At 42.5% G+C, this 22,932-nt stretch overlaps 1 protein-coding gene across 1 annotated transcript; it reads right to left on the reverse strand.

Moving 5' to 3' along the window:
• Positions 1 to 4,466: 4,466 nt before the first annotated feature.
• TMX1 (thioredoxin related transmembrane protein 1) lies at positions 4,467 to 12,765 on the reverse strand. The gene is made up of 8 exons (XM_085315136.1): positions 12,595 to 12,765; positions 12,333 to 12,448; positions 11,423 to 11,468; positions 10,803 to 10,931; positions 9,401 to 9,446; positions 9,211 to 9,312; positions 9,044 to 9,113; positions 4,467 to 8,754 (listed from the first exon to the last, which is right to left on the reverse strand). The coding sequence occupies exons 1-8, from the start codon at positions 12,738 to 12,740 to the stop codon at positions 8,576 to 8,578; spliced, it is 834 nt and encodes a 277-aa protein (XP_085171262.1). The 5' UTR covers positions 12,741 to 12,765; the 3' UTR covers positions 4,467 to 8,575.
• Positions 12,766 to 22,932: the final 10,167 nt, after the last annotated feature.

Here is a 22,932-nt window from a genome sequence, read left to right on the forward strand (position 1 = left end):
CTCTCACCCATCTTTAACCTGTATTTTGCGTTTTTTCGTTCCTTGCCGCCTGGTTACCCTCCAGGTATCAGCAGCGTTACATGACATGGCTTGGCCCCGTCTCACAGGGATGTATCGTTCTCATACTTATTGCTCCCTTTAGAACAACCAAAAACGTTAGTATTAGTCCATTTAATGCCTTTACCACACTCTTTAAAGCTATTTATTWACTTCAGGTCTCTCCGTAGAGGTAATATTTCCTCCGAGAGTGACAGAGATCCTAGCAATCTTCCCGTAGCATCTCCAAGTTGCTACCACATGGTCTGCTGGCTCCTTTTATTCGCTTTGGCAGCGCAACAGCTTCTTCCAAAACTCTCCAGCGTGAAGTTAGATCAGCACCGTTATGAAACTTACTCCAAAACCATTAAAAAAAAAATACCCGAAGCGGAGCAGATCGCTGCACGGAGCATCTGAGCTTCTCAGAGCAGTGTGAGGAGCTTCAGCTCTTGGCCAATTAGCTAATTGTGAGAGACAAAGCGAACAGTCCTTGAGCTTACCACGCACAAGACGATGCACAGGGCCAGACCTTGCCTTCGTCGAGAGGAGAACCACCACCTGCAGACTCCCCCGACCGCTCCGTAACAGCRGCCGGATCCTGCCCCGAACTGCACCAGAAGTTGAAAATACTGCATTAGGCAACAGCCAGAGTCACGATTTCCCGGGGGCGCAGAAAACGCAGGAAGCGTTTTCAGAAGCAACCATGGCGTTTCGGGATGAAGCACGTGTTTTATAAAACGGAGTCCAGGGACTTCAGTCAGCGTTTCCTGGAAAACAGGCCTCTTCACCCTGTCTCTCCTGGGCCCTGCTGGCAGCCTCCTCCAGCCCGGGAAGGTCTCGCTTCACCACCACTCACGCATTTGGGGCAGTTTCAGTCATCGGTGCAGAACTTCAGCGAAGCACCAAGACAAACAACCCTTCCCGCAGGGGCCGACGGCTCGCGGTCGGGTTCGCTCGCTCTCTCTCTCTCACATCTAAGAAAACATACAGAAACCTCCAACAGCAACGCAGATCCTGCTCAGCCAGGCCTCTGGCTGCCTTTAGCGGTCCCTCACCCTCCGTGGCGGGCTGACAGCTAGCTGCAGTCTCAACAGATCTTAAAAGGGCTCTGAAAACCGATGCATCACGCCGGTCTGTCGCTTTGGAAAAGCGTGACGTCTACCACGTATGCCAAACTGATAAGGAACTATTGTGTTTAAAAATAAAATTGTAGCAGAAACTGCACACGGATTATTCTTCCCGAGCAAGAGATACGTTGGAAACATTTTTGTTCTATTTATTTTAACGTTTCACTTATCAGCTCTTGTGTTTCATCCACACTCACAACRGATCTTTCAGCAGCTCAAAGCCTTTGGGAAACCTGGCCGCAGACTAAAGCTTCAGCTCACAGTGGGACATATCAGATACAGTTTTTATTAAAGGACATATACAGAGCACACACCAAAGCTTGCTTAAAATTGAGACTTTATCTCAAGGTATTGTTAAAAAAGAGTCCTATTCAGACACAAATCAAACAGCCCCGTGTAAGGCCACGATTCCTATCTTTTCCAAAGAATTTAAAAACGGGGTGAGGAGAGAAAAGGGGCTTGGTGACACACCCTGGGAGAGCCAAGACACTTTTCCAGACATCTAAGAAATCAGCCCAGTGAACAACTAGAAAGACTCAATAAGGGAAAACATGTGCCGTTTTCCTGGGAGACTCGGGGACTGAGACAGAGCGCACGGGAAGAAGCCAGCCGGGGTCGGCAGGCGCTGGGAGGGAAAGGCTTTGCCCAGACGCTGCCACCGAGCAGCGATGTCGCATCCCCTCGGGAACCACGCGGAAAGGCCAGGCAGGGTCTCGGCTAAGTGCTGTCACCTGCGCGTTACTCCCGGGCCACAGCCAGTCCGCCACCGCAGCCACCGCGTCCGAGCATCCCGGTCGGTTTATGCCCTGCCCGCGCCTTCTCGTCCAGCGTTTCCGATGGCCCCGGCGCTSTCGGTGATTCGGCACAGAAAACGCACGGGGTTTAGGCCACCGAAGCACAGCACGTAGCTCCCTCGCGGGTTCTTCTGCTCGTTTCGGGGGGATCTTTTCTTGACGGACGAAGCCGCGTTTCCAACACAAATACGCGCTGCGCTCTGTCAGCGAACAAGATCTCGGCTGATCTGGAAAGTCGGACGGAAGAGATTTGCGGCCGCTGTGCCGACAGCGGGTCTGAGCTCCGCCGAAACGGAGCAAGCCCTGCGCGGCGGCGCCGATGCTGCGGGGAAGGGCCACGCCGGTTAAACTTGCCCACGGCTGAAATTACAGGGATWCAGGATGCTATGTACAGAGGTCAGGAAATCGGTATTCGAACCACCCCTTCTCCTTCAGCTGATAGTCTCAGTGCAGCAAGCATTCAGAGGGCAGTAGCTAACTGCCAAGGAACTCAAAAGAAGATCCAGAAATGTAATGTTGCTGAGAAATTACCACACATACCAAGGGAAAAAAAGGGCATTGAGGTTCAAACTGAGCACAACATACGTGAAAGGCTGGAAGGAAAAGCACAGCTAACAAAAATATTATCTTTAATGATGACCTTGCATTAATTTTTTTCATCTAGCATTTCTAAAACTTCTTGATTTAGAAGGCATAATTTAACTTTTAAATGAACTTTTTAAGAGACATCCAGAAGATTTAACTGCTGTCTTTGCTCTTACRGTACAAGCATTTTAGAATCTGCCGTCACTTCGAGGGAATCGGTTTAATGCCAGTTGACAGGAACAAACCTCCTTGAGTTCTGGCTAGTAAAACACAGAGCTCAGCGCTCCAGGTTGAGAGAGGAGCCACAAAGCCACCCAAAATTGGGTACAGAATAAAAAGTTAAAAGACAAAAATCAAAAGTAGGAGTATAGATCCAAAATGTGAAGCAGAGATACTAAAAAGCAAATCCAGGACTAGCAAACATATTCTAGAGAAACACCGATTACCATAGAAACTGCACCAGCATCWGTGGGAAAAATCTTCTCTTCCTGGAAGTCACTGAACCTGTACTAAAGCCCACAGCAAGACAAGGAGTCCAGAGAGTTAAAGAAAAGTTGATCCAGCAGCGGAACCTAGGGTGTTGGCCAGACTTGTGGCCAGAAATAAGATACTGAGAGGAAAGAACCAAAAGATACTGCTCTTCAGGGYCAAATCAAAAAGTTCAGCTGACTGCAAACAAGAAGATAAGACAGCTTCAGGAGGCAGAGCCCCTCTTATTTAAGTAAAGAAAGCTTAAAATTCAYATTGACATTGTATTTTGATGTTTCTAAATGCTGAAACAGTGTTATGGTATACTGAAATTCCTCCTTTCCAGTCAATCTTTGCCACAGCTGAAACTGAAAACCAAAACCATGAGTGACTAGCAATCTGGMAAACACTGACTGCTAGCTAAACAGACAGTTGCATTTTTGTGTTTTATGAGGTTGGTCGCAGCTATGACTCTGGGTTCTGTTTTTCCTTTGGATCAGCTATTACTTCGTCAGACATAAATTCCATACTYTTCCACTCAATGTATTAAGTTTGTATGAACATCCCCTTAGTTCCCCAGGCAACAGGTATTMCTTGCTCCTGTTATGGAGGAACTACACTGGGAGAAACTACAGGAATACCACAATATTTTGGCTGAAGACTCCATGTACTCACACGAGTAAAGAGTGGCCATGCAGAGCTACCATACTCTCGATGCTCAACCTGTAAGAGAAGACATGGAGGAAAGAGCAAGGGAACAGGCAAGACAGAGTCTTTGATGACAAGCACCAGTGGACAGCCAGCGGTTCTAGACTGGCTCAACTGCTACTTGACAGAGCTATGAGCATACCATGTCTCTATTTGCATCTTCCTCAATAAGCCTCTTTCATTTAAGAACCCACACAATTCTGAATGAAGCTTCCCACTGCAAGGCAGACTCACTAACGCTGGCCCCTTTGGCTGTTAAGATCTGATATGCAGTGCGTAGGTGGAAGAGGGGAGGAGTCCAYCTGCAGTGGAACTATAATTTGCATGCATTTTAGGCAACTACCCAAAACAAAATTAAAATCAGAGTATTGAATTTTAAACATGTGTCAACTCCAGCCTACATTCTTTTTATGACACAAGAACCCATTTATTATCATYACTATCTAAGCCTGGCTTGAAAGCTCCCTCCCAAACCACACAAGCCGCTTACACGAAACAACAACCGGTCAGCTCACGCTACCACGAAATACCAAAGACGATCTTGATCAAGAACCACAAGTAGCTCAGTGCAGCTTTAGTTTGAATTGTTACTCAAATCTGTCTTTTCAAAGACGCTTATCACAACAAGTTCGTTAGTTATACTGTCACAACATTTTTTTCCACAGAAACCGTTGCAGTTTTACTCTATTGTTAGACAGCAAGACACTGCTTGCATCTTGTAAAAAGAAAGACAGTGAGAACCCAGGAATCCAAAGCTGGTGGTTATTTTTTACTTGAAGAATCTCTGACAAACATTTTTTTTTAAAAAAAGTATTGTTACAATTCATTCATTCCTTCTGGAATTAAATTGGACATGCTTGTTCAAGGTGAGGATATGAAAAGGGCAGTCTGACTTTTACAAAACAGATATTCAAGCATTATCAACACACACAAAGGACAGGCTCTTATGCGCATTTGTTACATTGCGACCTTAGATCAACCTCAGTAAACATCTTTGGAATACAGATGAAATAAGCAACTTAAATATTCACAGGACAAAATTGTAACATTATTAAAAATATGAACAGTAAAATTTGAGAGATCAGCAAATGCAGGTTCCCCATGGATAATCAAAACAGTACTTGCAGAAGTTACAATAATCACAAGCAYAGGTCTGCAACACAAAGGCTGGATTCCAGCAACTCGAACACTTATGACTAAGAGGCAGTTTTTGAATTTGACTAATTGCCTAAGGCAGGGAGGCAGTAAGAAAAGGTAGGAGTGCAGGAGGCAGAGGCAAGGTAAGTCAGTGCTAGAATTTCTTGTTAAACCAGGAAGCTAACAGGAAAGCAGCAAGGAAAAAGGTTGTGTTTGTTCTTTTAAGTCTAAAAGAAGTGTTAGCCAGAATTTATCAGTATATATTTTCTATATTGCACAATGAGTTTTAAAGTAGCTAAGAAAAAAAAATTACAGAGAACCCTAAAAACAGTCTGGATTTTAACAGTTACATTTAAATATATTCCAAGCTGAGTTACCCCATACACTTTAGACTAAAAAAGAAAAAAAAAATGTTTTTACCTATCAACAGCCACACTATTTCTGTGTTCCTTGTCTCCTCAAACCCTCTCCAAACTAGTGAAATACACCATTTACCAAAGACAATGCTAGTACTTCTCCTTAATAAATCATGGAGTTATTGCTTTAGTTTACTAGTGGCAAAGGCTAAGATCTACACTTTTAGAGAATTTAAGGCAAACTCACAAGACCAACACCTTAACGGCATTTACGGTACACACTGGTATCCATTCACACTCCAGGAGAAGTTTTGATATTTTAAAAAAGACAGGAACACTTCAATTTTAACCAAAAGGATTATTTCAAGCATTGCAGATATATCTTCTAAACATATAACCCAGTAGTTTTTCTTTTTTTCATTTCTTTTTTTTGCCTGGGATAAGTCATTCCAGAGCACCAAAGTTCAGAAGGAAAAAAAAGTTGTTGTTCAAGGATATCTTATTACAACTCATTCTTATTCATCTAAAAACTTTTTGGAAGATTTGCTCAGATATTTGGAAAGCTGAATCACTTTTCTCCATTCATAATATGCAGACAGAATTATGATCTGTCAGATATACATAAAATGCAATTTACAAAGAAATGTTAAAGATAGATTTCAACAAAAAAAAGTATCCTTAACAGCTTTAGGCAAACTGATTCACCTGTGAGAACTRTAAATACTGCTTTTTCTTAATTCTTTCATTCCCAAAGTTCATTTCTAGCTCCTTGTCTGACAGTCTGCCTTCTTAATAATCCCATCTGGCAGCCACGCTGCAGTGAAAATATTATCAAGGGCACTTCTGTGCGCAGTCTCAATGACTCACAATCAAGTTTATTATTGACACAGATTTGTCAACTGTCTGCCAGGCCTACAAGCTCACTGAGATGAAAGCTGAAAAAAGACCAGCCAGAACAGGCCTGCTAGAAAGCCTAAGTGTTCTCATCATTAAACTTATCTTTCACTTGTATACACTTTAGAAATTAACTGAAGGAATAATGGAAATTTAAGGAATGCAAGATACAGCAGTCCAATGCTTATATGCTTTTTTTTTTTTTTATTTCTACACAGGGAAAATAAAAGTCAGAGAAAACAGTAGACTACAGATTTTTTAAAAAATGATTAAGGTATATTTTTTTAAGATGGTTTGGTAAAAACAGAAAACATGACATTCTGTTAGGGAAAAAATATAATTATTTCAAGTTGAGAACAGCTACAGTCTGGTTGGATTTTTAGCAAGATTTAGTTAAGCATAAATTATTGATGGTGTATTAACAACAAGCAGAGTTCTACTGCCATACAGCAGGATGAATGGGTAGGATTCACACTCAACAGAAATGTACCTTATGTGTAAACTAACCCCATCTGAATCAGTCATTGCGACTCGCTACTTGTTATTTTTTCAGAGTAGAATTACTTCACTAAGAAGTATATAGCTTTCTGCAGTCTTCAGAATAGAATAAGAATTTCCTATTCATGTTCTAAAAGTAATCAATATAAATAGTACATTTCTAGTCAGCCAGAGATTCTGCACTACACTGCACACTTCCAGCAACTTCTATACATGAGGATGGCAAAGACAAGCGCTCTGGATTTTGCTCACTCAACCCTAACTCCAGCACAGTGGATATGAACAGTCAGCAGAAGTACAAGATGCATTTCAGAAGRGAATTTCTGCCCCTCTGAATAAAGGTAGTAATGTCATTAAAGAAGTATCACAGCAACTTCAYTACAGAAAAATTTACGTTTTAGGTAGTTGTCTATACTGGAGATCAYTCCTTCAATTATAGTTAAGATTTCCTAAGATGACAGAAATGTCTCAAGCAGTGCTTCAGATTATTTCAAGGGAACTTGATTCTATGCTGGATCAGAGTGAGCTTGTTATTCTGAAAACTCATTTCCCAAAGKCGCTTTGGAGTATTCTTGAGCTTGTGTTTTAACTCGTCTGGATTAGTTCTCCATCAGTTGTCTGTGCTCTAGTTGGAAATGCTAACTTATCTTTACTTATTTGCCAACTATAGCAGGCATGTAGTATTTGAAAAAGCAGAACAGCTGTGCAGTAAACTAATGACATGGACCTGAACACACTCTTAAAAATAAAAAAGGGGCAGAAGAGCACTCTGATACATTTCTAGAGTTTTGTGCTCAAGTTTTTTCACCATACATTAACTTCTGGTCAAAGAGAAAATTCACACTRAGGACCGGATCAGGAGTGTATGCTATTTCTATTGGCACGCAGAAGACCATTATCTTGCTTTCTTCAGAAGCTCATAGTAATTTGTCTCAAGTATATATAAAAAAAAAAAAATGCTCGGAAGCTTGTAAATAGAAATCAAAAATACATTTTCCTCAAAAACGAAGGCAACTAGAAATTACTCGGTCAATACCAAGCATTTTACACGGTACCTCTGAACTTTCACATCCTCCACAAGCAGCATAAGCAGCCTGCTAAATTATGAATGAGATGTTACATTGTTCCGCTGCTCTTCTGACTTCAAGTCGAAACATGRTCTCATCAGATCATATTTTTTCCTCCAAACTGGAAATCCAGAGCTCTGATTTTAACTCAAAATGCAGAAGTTGGCTTGAAAAGTTAGGAGAGCAAGGGAAAAGAATGCTGAACAGAACACAAGTACTTTGCAAAATGCATCTTCATTCTAGTAAAGGGAAAAATCTTTCTCACTAATGCTTATTCAGCATTAACAAGTTGTTACTTAGTTCTGAAGACAATCAACACATTGGTCTTAGCAACTTAACCAAATGAAGGGTAGCCTTTAGTAAGAGATTTGGATGAAGGAAGATTGGATTTTTTGTAGCACTCATTATCATAGCAGAACTAGACTATTTTTAACAGATTTTTGTCACATGAAAAGACTGGAGAAGGTCCCATAATTGAAGGAATTTTTCCCCTCAGCATTTCTTCAGAGCACAACTAGATAAGATTTATATTAAGAAACCTTTGCGAATGCTTTAACAGCAAACAGGTTAGTGCATTTTCCTTCCTAATATTCCCTAATGCAACAAGTACACCGGCTTATATTCTGTAAAACAGCTATAGAACAAGTCATTCAAAAAGCCACGCAAATTATTTCTTGTCACTTCTCTGCACACAGACGGGAGAAGTTTCAGCCATTTTCAACAGCATATTTTAGTTTTGAATACCTGATGCCAAAGATATATTAAGTATATCTTTTTTTCTGAATTAGTGAAATGCATCAATACTATCACAACTGGAGTCACTCCTCTCTTCAAGCTGAAGAATTTGATACATTCGACTCCTTTTGAGTTAGTGACTCAAACAGTAATCCTGCATGTAAATAAAACTAAGATTTATCCATTGTAGTAGTAGGGTTCACTGGGCGCTGTCTTACAGCGTTCACTGAGGAGTTTCTGTTGGACACCTCTTTATCCTCTGTTTCATCATCTGAAAGATCTTCCTCATCTGCTTCTTGCTCCTCATCCAGCTTTTTCAACAGCTGAGCTGACTCTGGAGCTAGCTTTTCTTAAGGTGAAAAAAAAAAAAAAAAAGATGTACACAAATAAAAAGGTTATCCTGTGAAACACTTTTAAACAAGAAAGAAAAAAAAATAGAAAATAAAAAGTACATCACAGACCAGCTCAGAATTTGAACAAACTTAAGCCAGGTAATACTTTTAAATAACAGTCACTTAAAATTTTCCACAAGCAGAAAYTTCAATACTAGATTTCCTGTCCTGCTGACACAAGTTATATACCAATTATATAGATTTATCAAATGCCTTCACTGAATTAGAAGTATGTAGTGGGCTTACTTGAATAAGGRTATTGCTGTTGTCTGTGCCTTTTGGATGGACAGAGACAGTCCGCTAAGAATACCATTATCTGAAATTGAAAACAGACAGATTTAAACCTCTAAACATTCTGTACACCAGTGTAACACCACAGTCACACAACAGCGTATTTCAAGTAGTTTACTTACAAGTCCCAGTATCAGTCCTGAGAAGAGAGTTGCCAATGCAAAAATGGCATATGAACCCCAAACTGGTATTCCAACACTTTCTGTCAAATAACTATGGCAATGCTAGAGTAAAAGACACGGGAATCATTTCATGAATAGCTTAGTATCATGCCCGCTAAAATAAAAATGAAATTCAAATCTAAGCACATACCCTGATCCACATTGACAATTGAAACAAAGCAGACATACTGCTCATCCTGAAACAAAGCAGAAAAGAGTAACTGAAAATGTCGTTTCTAAGCCAGCCACAAATCTGTTTATTCCAATTTGCCTGACTAGTCATTATTTAGATTCACACTGAACAACTTTCCACTCATGCTTCCCCTCTAACCACTTTGCTACCTACTCCAAAACTTCTTCAGCTTGTACCCGCTGACATGAATTTCAGTGACTTTTCTGTCCTAAATTACATATGGAACAACCACCTAAGGGAAGCAGGTGGAACTATTTAAGAAATTAAGAATTAAGCATCCATATGTTACATTTAAAATGGATGAATTCCTTGTTTTTCCACAGGTGAACAAAACCAGGCTAACTGCCATATACAGTCTGCTGGTTCTGGTATTTCTCTGCTGTAAAACTTTAGAAAAAGTGAATGCTTAGTGCTGAAGGAAAGGAGAATTTGAAATACTAAGCCAGGGTAAGTTGCTAATAAGTGACTCACAGAAGTGGGCAGCTATGAACAGATGCACGCATGTTTCGCTATGCACAAACATAGAAGCAAGTGATGTATGCTTGCAATAGAAAACTTATTAATCCTAAAATTAGTATTCCTGCATGTACATTCCTCCCTGTGGGCCAATATGTTACAGAAGACCAATTRCATAGTTCCAACATTCAGATGGTGTTAAAAGTTCCCAAAGTAACAATGCTGAGCTGCCCAGAAAAGCCAAAGAAAACAGAAAATTTCAGTCTAGATTAACATCACTTACTTCTCCCCATCCCACAGCAGCAGCAACTAAAAGCACTTCAAAGCCACCAAACCAAAGGGTATTTCACAGAGCATCTTGTCAGACTACAATGTATCACCATTATCATATTCCCTAACCTTCAACCCCTCCACATTGCTTTTAACTTTAATACAGACAGCAATGCTTTCTTAAATAACTAGCCCCTATTACACAAGTATGTTGCTACATTATTTTCAAGTTTTTATTTGCCAGCTTCCTAGAATTTAGTTGGGCAAAGCAGCTTTCTGCTACATAATCAAAATAAGAACTTCAAGCATCAGTAAGTTATCTACAAGAGTTTAATAAATAATACCTCCAGCTACACTTTTGAAACTTTCAAATAAACCTTGCTCAGGTGACCTCTGCTATGCTAGTATACACAACTCTCCCACAGCTGAGGAACATGGTAGGACATACACTACACACACACACACACTGCTTACCAGCACAGAGCTGCTGCCTGAGCTGTTAACAAGCCAAGGACCAGTATCTACCTCTGCTTCTGCATGCAGCACCAGGTGTGGCACATCTAAGAATTTATTTGAGCACRTTCTTGAAGTGCATATGTTTGACAACAAATTTTTGTAATATACCAAAACTTACAGAAAAGAGGAAGGACCGAACCACGACGAAACAGGTTCAATGGACTTCCATTCCTGTTCACTGATGAAATTTATAAAATCAGTTTTAGTTCTTGCCCCCTGGTATCTCCTAAACTCTCCATCTTTACAACTGTAAAGCAAACAAATGAGACTTTTGTTTTAATCCAAGTATGCAAATTTGCTTTGACTTACAAACATATTTCCCCACTTTGTCTATGCCTTTATTTTGCTTTAAACAATATTGTTTCTAAAATGTTTTCTGAAAATTTTGACTCCAAGCATAATAGTGCATCTTTGCTATCTTCAGGTTATGATTCCATAAGAAGATAACAATTATCTTAATATGATTGCCACACAATAGCATTAAGACCAACCTAGAGAGAAAAGATTGCAAAAGAGAAACACCCATGAAGGGATGAAATAAATAAGGCCTGAAGCAAAAAGAAAAATATTGGTGGCATTATAAAGTGAGATTAGATAAGAAAACGGTTCTTGCTGTGCAAAGTTACTCACATTCTTACAAAGCTTGATAACTATCATTCACTTGCACCAAAAAAAAAAAAGAAAAAGAAAATGACTTTTCCTCTCTCTTCCAAAAAACCTACCATACTGTATACTTACTGATAGATGGTAGGAAGAGCTGTTATGATAAATCGTCCACTTAATCCTGTGAGAAAACAGATATTTTCAGAGTAGTAGTGTACTCCAATATAAGAAGACTAAAAACGTTTCTTATACATCCTAAAATTCATAAGAACAGCTGTTTCCAGGTATCAATCTTTAATTGCGATCAAACAGAAACTTGCACATATCAACAGTAGGAAACAGTTTAAAAGCAGCATCCCAGGACAAGGAAATAGAAAATCTATCTATGGAAAAAGAAGCGTCTGGAGCTAACAACAATTTTGCTTAGCTATTTTGGCCTTAAATTTTCAGAAAAAGATGCTCTCTTCTTCCACATGCTCTGCAAYTTCCAGTGCTTGCAGCCAATAATTCAAGTAAAACAAATTTCAGTAGTTCTAGCATGCCTCTGGAAAAAAAAGAGTACCAATTTCAAGGTTATTTTTACAAGGTTGAGCAACGTTTTTTTTTTAAAGCAAATTCCAAACAAATGTAAGGGAAATCAACAGAAGCCAGCTTCAGCTGAGAGAGATCAGATCCCTTACACTCCCTTTTTGTCAGCCAAGAGAGGTACTGCTACAGGGGAGAACAAGACTACCAAAATCAGATTCTTCTTCTTTAGAGTACTTAAAAAAAATAAAATTAAACATCTCCTTGAAGTTCTCCAGCCCACTCTGTAGAGGAAACTGCTAGTTCCTTTACAATCAAAGAAAGACTTGATCACTTAGCTCATATACAGCAACTTGCCTTCAGCAGAGCTAAAGGATCTGTATTATTCTGATTTTAAAAAATTAAGAGTCAATACTTTCAAAGAAGCACGCTTGCACCAGAAGCTTTGCCTAAGTGCCAAAAGGGCCAGAAAACACAAAGTGGGGAAGGTGTTATAAATGCCCAAACGAGCTTTCCTCACCTGGCTGCTCTGTCACATCCACTTTAGCAATATTCACCTCCAGATCTTCACCCCACTCAGCGAATTTCTCCCACTCGGGCTGCAGGTTCTGGCAGGCAGGACACCAAGGGGCATAGCTGAAGCCAGAAGAAAGCTGTCACCAAAAGGGGGCCGGAGGCGGTGGGGAGGCGCCGCTCGGCCCCGGCTGCCTCACGCAGGGCCAGCTGAGAGACCCCCGCCGCCGGGGGAAGAAGCCGGCCCGAGCAACCCCCTCCCGACTCACAACTCCACCATCCACTCGCCCTCCAGCAGCACCCGCCACGTGCCGTCCGTCAGCGTCTTCACTTGGCTCCGCCTGCCCAGCGCCGCCACCGCGCCGGCCGCCAGCGCCAGSCACACCACGGCGCACCGCCGCCCGGCCGCCGCCATCTTGCCGCGCCGCCCGCTTCCGCCCGCCCGCGGACGCTGAGCGGGGCAGGGGGCGGGGCGCCCGGATACGTCATCGCCGGCACCGCCCCCACAGCGCGGCGCACGCGCGTTTGCCGCTGGGGACGCGGGCCACCCTTCACTGCGCGTGCGCGGGAAAGTGAGCGCCCACTCCCTCCCTCCTCCTCCCCCCCCCAATCCCGGCCGCTTGCGGAAACGAGCTAGGGGCGGGCTCAGGGTGCGCCGCAGCCAATAGGACGTCGAGTTGAGGGGGGCGGGAGCTTGGAGCAAGCCCCGCCGCGAGACCCCGTGCTCGGCCAATGGAGGGCGCGGATCCCCACCGCCACTACGTCACACGGCACCGCCCCAACGGTCCCCTGAGGTGGGGTGGTGGGGAGCCTTGGGGAGCTGGGCTGGGAGGAGCTGTGGCGTCTCCATCCTTGGAGCTACGCAGAACCTGCCTGGATGTGATCCTGGCAAGGTGCTCTAGGTGTCCTTGCTTGAGCAGGATGGTTGGACTAGATGATCTCCAGAGGTCCCTGCCAACCTCAACCGTGCTGTGATTCTGAGCCTCTCCATGCTGCTCCTCCCAGGAGAGTGTCTCCACAGAGAGCCTGGGCTGCACCCTGGATGGTCAGGGGTCCTYGGGGACTGCCTGGCTTCCCTGTGTGGTGCGTGGGGCACTTCTCCCCCAGCCTCCTCTCACAGCTGGGGAGCAAACAGCTAAACRCAGCCACCCACAGTGAATGCTATGCTGATGTTGAGCTCTGTGTGCCACTTCCTGCCCGTTGAATGAGTGAAGCGTGTTGGTGCTCAGGACAGTGGCCCGTGGCCATAAGCACGAACTGCTGTGTGAGGCCGCAGAGAAAACATGCTTCCCGCACTCCAGCCCCTGCTTCCCCCTTCCACATTGCTAGTCATCTATGGCAGAAATAAACAGTTCTCAAGCAGAAGTCCCCCAAAAGGTYGCAGGTAATAAGCACATAAATCCCACATCATTTTACTGCAACCTATTGATAGCTCAAGCCTTTTGAGGCAAGGAACTGCCTCGTTTTATAGGCATGTCCTTTCTCTACCACAAGGGCTCCTCCAGCTCTCGATCCGGAGAGGTTGGTCACCTTCCCTTTTCTGCGTGGAGMAATCTTTTTCCTGGTGGAGAAGTCTGGTCTGCAGCAGCCATTAGAGCAGTGCAGCAAAATGAATAAATCATTTTTTTGTTTGTTTGTTTGTTTGTTTTCTATTTTGGCAACTTTTCTGTAGTACAATGTGTATGTTCCTTTTAAATAATAACACTGACACATTACTAAAGACTTGTTGAAGTTTGTTACTCTTAGATTCAGTGTTCAATAATAATTCACTGCATACAGCACAGCTCACTTCCATTTTATTTTAGTGCTAATTGGATTTTAGAAATTTTGTTACTGATACTCCAAGAATCCCTCTGTTCTGCATCAGTAATGAGATGTTAAGAGTTGTCTTCAGTTCCTCAGAACAGTAAGCATCTTATAATTTAAGACACATTCAGGAATAAGTGATCCCACTTTTTATTCATGCTGAAGAAGAGGACAATTAAATGTTCTTTTCTTCAGTGCTATCCAAACAGATGCAACTCGGTAGCCTGAATGGAGGACTGRGGATGAATTCAATTTAATCTAGGTGCAAGTTAAAGAAAGAGAAAAATCATGACAGAATACAGGCAACAACAGAAGCCATTGCTCTATGGCCTGTAGATGATACCACAAGAGACATCTTCTGGGACCAAGTAAATTTGAAATTGTGACACAGCAGAAATAATTATGTCRTTTGATGCTCCCATGCTAAAGGAGAAGGGAACTGGTACGCATTCACTGTAATTRGAGTAGCTTCAAAGGCACACCAAGCTTCTTATGGAAACATCTTGAAGGATCCCAAACAATATGACTTCATACCTCCTTTCCCTTGTTACCAGTAATTGTTTTAAGAATAGTAACTACTGTGAATTACTTTTTATCTCCATTATTATTACATTGACATTTTCTTGTTTCCTTGAAAAGTTTTGAGGCATATGAGAACAAGAAAACCTTGGCCATATCTTTTATGCATTCATCCTCCAGCCTATTCAGCTCAGCACTCCTAAGCTATAGAGAGTAATGTTTGCCATGTCTTTCAAGGTTCAGAGTAGAATAAAGAGATTTAATAACCAGTCAGACATGGAATGGCTCCAGGTGACCTTAACAAATGAATACAGCTCCTGATTCTACCCTTTTCCCTTCCTTTATGTTTGCTCTTGTGAAGGAAGGGAGAGTCTCAAAAATACTACTTTCTGACTTATTTTCAGAAATGTGCAGAGAGTGGAGGGACAGCACTGGTTTAACCCATCAGCCACCATGATCAGATCCCCCCCCACCTCCCYGACCTGCATGCTCCTTTGGAGGTATGACACCTTTCCAAAGGAGCAACATCAGATACTTTCCAGTTCACTAGGCTACAGAGGCCAGTGACGCTGATCTTTACAAACCTGATGCATCTCTGCATATACCCTTCCTTTAGGCAAACCCAAATAACTGTCCACATCCTTTGAGAAAGACCCAAGTGGCTTCTCYAGCAGGATTAAGATCTGAGTGCTGAAAATCATTAGATGCAAATCCCTGAATGTAAAAATCTTAACCACAGTGCTGAGCTGATGTTTTCTCATATGGTGGGATCAGTTCCCCACTCTGATGAGTGAGCAGCTGGTGATTTTTTTTCATTTTATTTTTTCAGCTCTGCCACACAGTGGCAGAGTTGAGGCTTCTTTTAACCATGGAACAGAGTGAAGAAAAGATCACTCTCAGGTATAGAAATGACCTGCATTTCCTGTTATGGACATTTTGTCATATTTCAAGGTATTCATGAACAGGATTTTTTTCTTGTCTAGTAATACTCTCACTCTTGTTCTTAGCTTGTTTTCCTAAGGAGCTGAGGTAAATGGGATTATGGGATCTGCCTACAATCCTAAACACACACACACGCGCGCACACACACACAGGCGACGGGGGCACGATAACTTCTGATCATTTGGGCCAATTTCAGCAAGGTTCCAAAAAAAATCGAGTCTCTGTAAGTTTCTTGAAAAGACTTGCCTAGCTAAGAGACAGAGTATTACTGACCTGAAAGAGACCGAAGCACAAGCTCAGATGTATTGTTAGACACAGAGAAGAGGAATTATGAGTATCTTTACTGCAGGGAAAGCTTCAGTCAATATACAYGCTTGTCAGACAAGGAGAGATTCAACCATGAGACATCGACACATTCACCTGCCCACAGAGCTATTTGTTTTTAATTCCAGATGAAAGATGCTAAAGTGAAAAATACCTGTGTAATAAAGAAATCATCCAGCCCTTGATGTCATCTGTGTCTTAGAAAAGTAGATCCCACAGGGAGGAGTGGGAGTAGAAAGACTTTGTTTCCTTTGAGTTTTGTTTTCTTTTCAGATAATACRAAAAAAAAGACCGAAGTACACGAGTGTTTCAACATTTTCCCCAGAGTTAAAGCCACATAAATCTTCAAATTTTCAAAATTCAACCTGTTTTGTAAGTGGTCAAAAATAGGAAAATAATTCCACACCATTTCACCCACTCTTTTCCTTTTTTGCAGAATGCTAATTCATTTACATTTGAAATGTGAACAAATTGAACAAGCTCTATTTTTGCTTTTTTTTTTAGTAGACTTACATGTTCTGATGACAAGCTGAATTAAACCAGACAAATGAGCAGTGGGAGAACAGCACCTGCCCACACAGGACTGACCTTACTGAGGATTACTTTGTGATAGCGCAGGGCTGCCCAGGTAATTATTTCAAAACGTGGGCCAAGCTCTGCAGTCCCTGGGCAAGGTACAGTACCAGAGCCCTGACCCCATTTACAGAGTCTGCTTTTATGAAATGCCAAGAGATTATGCAGAGAGCTTTCCTCCCTCTAATCATATGAGGCAGGAGATGTGAAATCATTGTCCTGGAGACCAAGGTGAAATCAGACTGACCCCAAAAGTCACAAGCCCAAGGCTGCATTTTGTGCTGCTCTAGGCATATGAACTGGTTTATCCTGCCTTATTTATTTGCCTGTTTTCTGGGTTTCCTTATGTTCCCATGTGAAGTTGGTATTTAGAATTCCATACAGAATGGTTTTCCGTGCTTCAGCATTAGACAAATTAAAGTCAAAAGCTAATTGCTTTTCTGTAGCTCTGAATTTCATTCCACAAAGACAATCCATGCATCAGTGCTTCCACCTAAGGAAAAATCTTCCATACAAGAGAAAATGATTCAATCCTACCTGCACAAATTGAAGAGCRCAGAGGGTGCCACTGACCTCCCAGAAGCTCGACTGGACTTTGTGCCTGTGAACACGGTTTTCACAGCGTACCCGGCTGGGGAGGGTTAGCAGACCTGTCAAAGCTCATGCACCAAGAGCTAGACTTCTGCTGCTGTCTTCTGCCTCGCATCCCCTTTGGCAACAGCCGCTCCTATATCTGCTCCATCTCCAGTGCTGAGGTCTTTCTCCTACACAGATACACCTGACCTTAGAGTCACGGAGCAGGGAGAGCCTGTGGTGCTGCACYGCATCAGCACATGCCCCCCCTCCACTGAGGACTGTGCTCAGGAAAACCCCATGGGAAAGCAAGTTCCCAACCAACAGCCTCGTCCTTCTGCTCCCCAGTGTCTGAGTTGCCTCCCCACTGACTTACAGTGTCCAGAAGATAATGTTTTAGGAGTTTAGGTTCCTGAGAGGTTCTGGTACACTGCAAGCAGAGTWTTACTGCATCAGCTGTAAATGTAATGTACATTTGTATGTACATTGTATGTACATGTAATGTAAATAAACATTACAACTGTACTGTTATGCAATTTGTTCCTGACTGCATTTGAGACAGCTGGTGAAAATGCTATGCACAGCAAGGTTTGCTGCATCTCCCATTTGAAAACTTTGTGGAAAACCTCAGAGCTACAACAGTCCTTCTCGCAGACACTATCCATCAGCCTTTTCCCTCATGTGCTAAGAAACTGCACAAACTGCTAATTATTCAGTAATTAAGTGTCTCTCTAGGTTTGTAATTGTAAATCTTGCCTCTCCTAGTCATTGTTTGCTCATTAAATAGCAGTTTTCTCAAAGCAAAAACATGCTTTTCTTTACATCTGATTGGATTACAAAATCACTTAAAACTCAGTAGAGATGGTTAGGAAAAGTGTGGTTTTGCRCAATAGTTACCATGGGAACTAAAGTGGAGAGACCTTTATAAACCAAAAGTCAAACAGATTGTGTTTCAGACAATTAATATTGTCTCACTTGTTTGTTCATTTACTTTAACTCTTCCATGCATTATTCTGAAATAGTATTTGTTTCCTTTTAATGTCAAAGGCCGTGTCAAAATGATTCTGCTCTCTAGAGGATTCACCCCTCTCTTCTTATGCAAGGTTCACCTTGCTCCCACTCTAGCCCTAATTAGCTTCATCTACCTCTCTAACTTTGTCGGTTGTGTTTGGGGACATCTCCAAGGGAATTCATAGTAGGAGTCGGTCTGAGATTGAGACATGCTTTTGGAGGTGTCTCCACATAAATGTCTAAGCTGGAGCCCAGTGAGCTCCAGCAGACCAGGGCATATGGAGGGTGAGCTGAGTTGCTCTCAGGGCTCCATTGCCTGCGTTGGCTGGATTATAGTGAGATGTCAGGCACCTAATGCACATATGGACACCTACGTTTAGGTGACTTCACCTRGAAATGAATCCTATACCTGTGCCTACACAGATTTCCCTTGCCATGGTTTGTTCACTCATCTAGGTCTGTTACCTACCTAGTAAAAATGTCTTTACTTCTGTGTGGATCGCTTCTGCTGGCTTTTTTAATACCCTGGATTCCTTACACCTGCACTTCTTCTAGTTCCCCGTTTGAAACTTCAGGGAACCACAGTTGATAAAACTGACCAAGTGCCCCGCAGCTTTCCCTCTTYCCTCAGCTCTGCTTCCTCCTCTCTTCCCTCCTCTCCCTCTCTCACCTAAATGTCCTCTTTCTCCCTCACAGACATAAAAATGCTCCAAGAAACAGAAGTAATAAGTAGCATAGTGATGTTCAGGGTTTCYTCAAGACCTCTGCCTGACTGTGCACAGGAGGGATTCTCCTACTGAGTGGGAATATTCCTTCAATATTCCTTCCTGTCTGTGGCAACCATCCTTGCTGCAGCCTCCTCCCCTGTGCACTGGCCACTTCTTTCCCTTGCACTGTACACACAGTTACTCATTTCTTCAGGGGCTGATCTATCGTACTCTTGTTTCCGTTCTTCACAAATAGTATTTCTGTCCCCCACAGGAAGTGCAGCGAAGAGAGCTGCATTTGTTGTACAAGCCAGTTCATTTTCAGAGTACCATCCGGATCAAAGGGCCATGCCACAGCAGCTGCTCTGTCCCTCCTGTTCTAGATCTCGCTTCTTCCTCCTCATCATTGTACCTGTCTGCAGAAAAACATCATGTAGCTAGTTGGCCTGGAATACTTCAGCATGCAAGATTTCAGCTCAGGAAAACGCYAAGAGACTGAAAGCAGGGGCTTACAGTGCATAATACTGGGCAGCTGGAAATATATGTGTTGCTACTTCCTCTGCTGGCAACCTTTTGCTGCAAAATCAGTCATATAAGGAAWGCATGACTTAGAAATATAAAATAAAGCCTACGTGTGCAAAGGGACAGCTAGGCCAAGTACCATCCTGCACACTCACCTGGAGAGCCAGGCACAAAATCCTGCCTGCAGGTATTTATTTGCTCCGGAGCTATATGTWTGTAAATCCTTTCTGACCTCCTGGTTTCACACCACTTTGCATCAATCTGAACAGTTGCTTTTGGTTTCAGGAAATGAGGAATGTGGTAGCAACTGTAACCCATTTGGTATCTTGTAGTGACAAGACACCAGTTGCCCTGAGGCCGACACAAGAATCTGCCTAAGGGTCTGCATAGACACATAGGGGGAAATGATATAAAAAACATTTTCTTTTAAAATGTCACTTCTGCAAGAGGAAGGTCTGTGCAGGTATTCTTTTTCCGATTTTGGAGCTCCTACAGACRCTATGTGTACAGAGCTTGTTCAAGCAAAACAGAAAATAGGCCATATTTAACTCRTTATACTCAGTTAATGAAAATGTTYMAGTTTGGGTCCAGTTTCCCTYCTTAAAATCCTGTAAGATGGTAGGGAGATGCCAGCATAGCTTTTCCTGTGCACAGCAGGAATAATGCAAAACTGTCCAGAATTTGGCTGTTTCAATTCTTTTTTCATTCTAGGTTCTTTAATTCAGGTGGTAATATTTAAAATAACAAAATAGAGGTCTTACTTTGTCAGCTGTGATACAAGGCTTTAAAATGGCTAGTTGGCAAAATCCCTTCTCCTTACCTTACTTTCTTGTCCTAGAGTTTAATTTCTGATAACAAAGGCCACTAGATTCTTTAATAAACCTTGTTTTCTTCTTCAACAACCAGAGCCAGAACTAACTAAGCAGAAAAGTTTACAGCAGAGGTTTCCTCCTGCAGCCTGCAGTAACTACCCACACAAACTGCAAGTCGTGTGCTAGTATATGGCAATCTGTTGCCTGCATCTGGCTGGCTTGCACGACTGGGGCAGATTAGCATGTTAGTTTAAGTGTATTATCGCTGTCACCGTGGGAAGTGAAGCCTGCGTAACGTGATAAGCTGAAACCAGGCGAAGAGAACCAGAGTGTGTTTAGCCTGGCTGCTGTTGCATGTGGGCCTGTTCCCATTCACTACCTTTCTTAGAATAGCAGAAGACAAGTCCCAGCTTTGCCTAAACTGTAACAATTCAAGCTGTCCTTTCAGTGTTGTCTCTGAAATAGGAAGAGTTTTCCTGGGTAGCAATGAGGAAGTAATATTGCCTTTGAGGCCAAAAATAATTCYTCCAGATGGAGAACATAATCTCTGTAACAGAGCCCAGCATTTCCCTGCTGTCAGATAATGCTGGTCAGATGCAGTTCATGACACTCCAGAAGATTATCTTGTATTATTAGATTAGATYAGTTTAGATTAGATTAGATTGATCTTCCTAGATTTTGAGTCCAGAAAGGGTCATGGGGAGAGGGGGGATTAGTATGACAATATTCTGCAAAACCTCAGGAAAACAAATATTCTTTCTGGGGTATCGCATCACTCCCCCTTTTCTTTACATATCTTTTTTTCTTTTACTTCATCCTGTACTGTGAGGGTATCAATGCCAACCTCTTTCTAGTCATGTCCTTCTATTGAAACGAAGCCACGCTCTTGACAGGCAGTGCCACAAATAGCATTACAGCACCTTGAAAGCCGGATACATTTCTGCATTCAGAAGGAACCAGTGCTGGCTGGCTACTGGCAGAAAGCCCACTGCTAGCTAATTGGAAAAGAGTTTTAAAGTTTGTAATTTTTCTTTAAACAAACCTTCTAGAGTGCTCAGCATCAAAGGATCAAGCAGAGCAGCACAAAAATCATCAGCAAGAGCATCTAACTAGGCAGAAAACAAGACTCCTCACCCTGTGACACTAGCAAGGGAGAAAACACAAAATTTTCTTCTCTGAGCACAGGGGAACATTTCTGCTTGCAACTTCTGTGTTGTCCAGCTGAAGAAGATGCACAATGGTAGTATGGCAACAGAACAAAAACTGTTCTTCCAGAAGGAATCATCCTCACCTAACCAAATATCTTTACATTGACATCTGTGGGCTCTGAATCAGGCCACGAAAGTACACAGGACGCATTAGAATATTACATTTAAAATGTCTCCCCATTTCTCTCCCTAGAAAACCTTCTTCTGAGTAGCCCCGTTGCTAGATRGCACTGATGGGTATTTGCTTCCTGGGCTGGGATTACGATGGCAGGAACGTGCTTGGAGTCCAAAATTAAGCTTGAGATCCAAACTCCTTGAGGCTGRGGAAGTTTAAACTGTATTCTAGATCTTCGTTTTTACACTCTGTGCTCACTGCCAGTGAAATACTCAGGGAAGTTATCTTGATGTTCACACAGAGCATGTTGAACTGTTTGCTGGAAACTATATGACAGGGTATTCAGTAGTCAAGACTTGCAAATGCCAATTCTGCCTATAAACCATGGAACCAGCTCACTTATGGACACCAGAATTCAGGGGTGTCTTAATACAAGTAGAACTGGGACCAGCTCTTTCCCCAAGTAAGAACACACTTACCAGAGCCAGGATTTTGGATAGGATTCCCCACCCTTCTCTTTAGACATTTCCAGCATAGGAACCTCCAGATGAGCTGGTCACAGCAACTCCTATGACAGACAGTGGAGAGAGGCAGGGCTTTGAGGGCTTGGAGTCCCCAGTGAGGAAACGAGGTTTACAGCTATCCAAGACTGGGAGAGGCAAAGGGACCATGTACATGTTAGCACAGACCAGGAATGTGTGTGATTCTCAACCACATTGTGATTTCCACCATTAAAGTAGAAGAAAATTTTWAATTTTAAAAACACCTAAGCTGCTAGCCTGTTAGATATGACGCCTGTGTAATCCCAGTGGAGGTAGTTCTGGTGACATTGACACAGTGCATAAAATTTCACCATAGTCCTAACAGAGAATTTCTCTTCATAACCACGGAAAGCCCAGATTTAGCATAGTCAAACTTTGCCAGTCTCTAATTACAAACACCGTCAACAAAGACCCTCTCTAATTTGTTCTGCATTTCAGGTCAGCATGGCAGTATGATCATGGGCCTGGCCCAGCCCTCCCTCCTCTGCTGAGGACAAGAAGCCCAGCATTGGGCCACCAAGCTGCTCGACGTGACAATGAGAGATATAGCAGTAGCAACGTTATTCACTTTGGACACTTACCTGTGAGTCCTGTTCTTTGCAGAAATGTGTTGTAATTGTATGTTTGCTTGCTGGTAGTGCCTTTAAAGAGTGGGCATGCATTTGCCACACTCACTCTAATGGACATAACTTCTTCTTCTTCTTCTTCTTCTTTTTTTTTCCTTTGAAAATTGTAAGTTGCAAATACAGGGCTCCCAAAACAATCAGTAAACACACTCATAGCAAAGCTACAGGGAGCTGTGATGGGCAGAATGTGGTAAGGATGGACGTGCTGGGTCACTCGCACTGTGTATTTTGTCATGTTGTACTTTTCTTCACTGCTCTTTGTTGGTGCCAATGGCCTGAGGGATTTCACTGAGCTATCTGCATAGTAAGGGCTGGCCAATCTTGCAT

Source organism: Rhea americana, unplaced genomic scaffold, assembly GCF_003343005.1.
Source record: "Rhea americana isolate MKP2758 unplaced genomic scaffold, rheAme1 scaffold_42, whole genome shotgun sequence".
In the NCBI taxonomy this organism is placed as follows: domain Eukaryota; kingdom Metazoa; phylum Chordata; class Aves; order Rheiformes; family Rheidae; genus Rhea; species Rhea americana.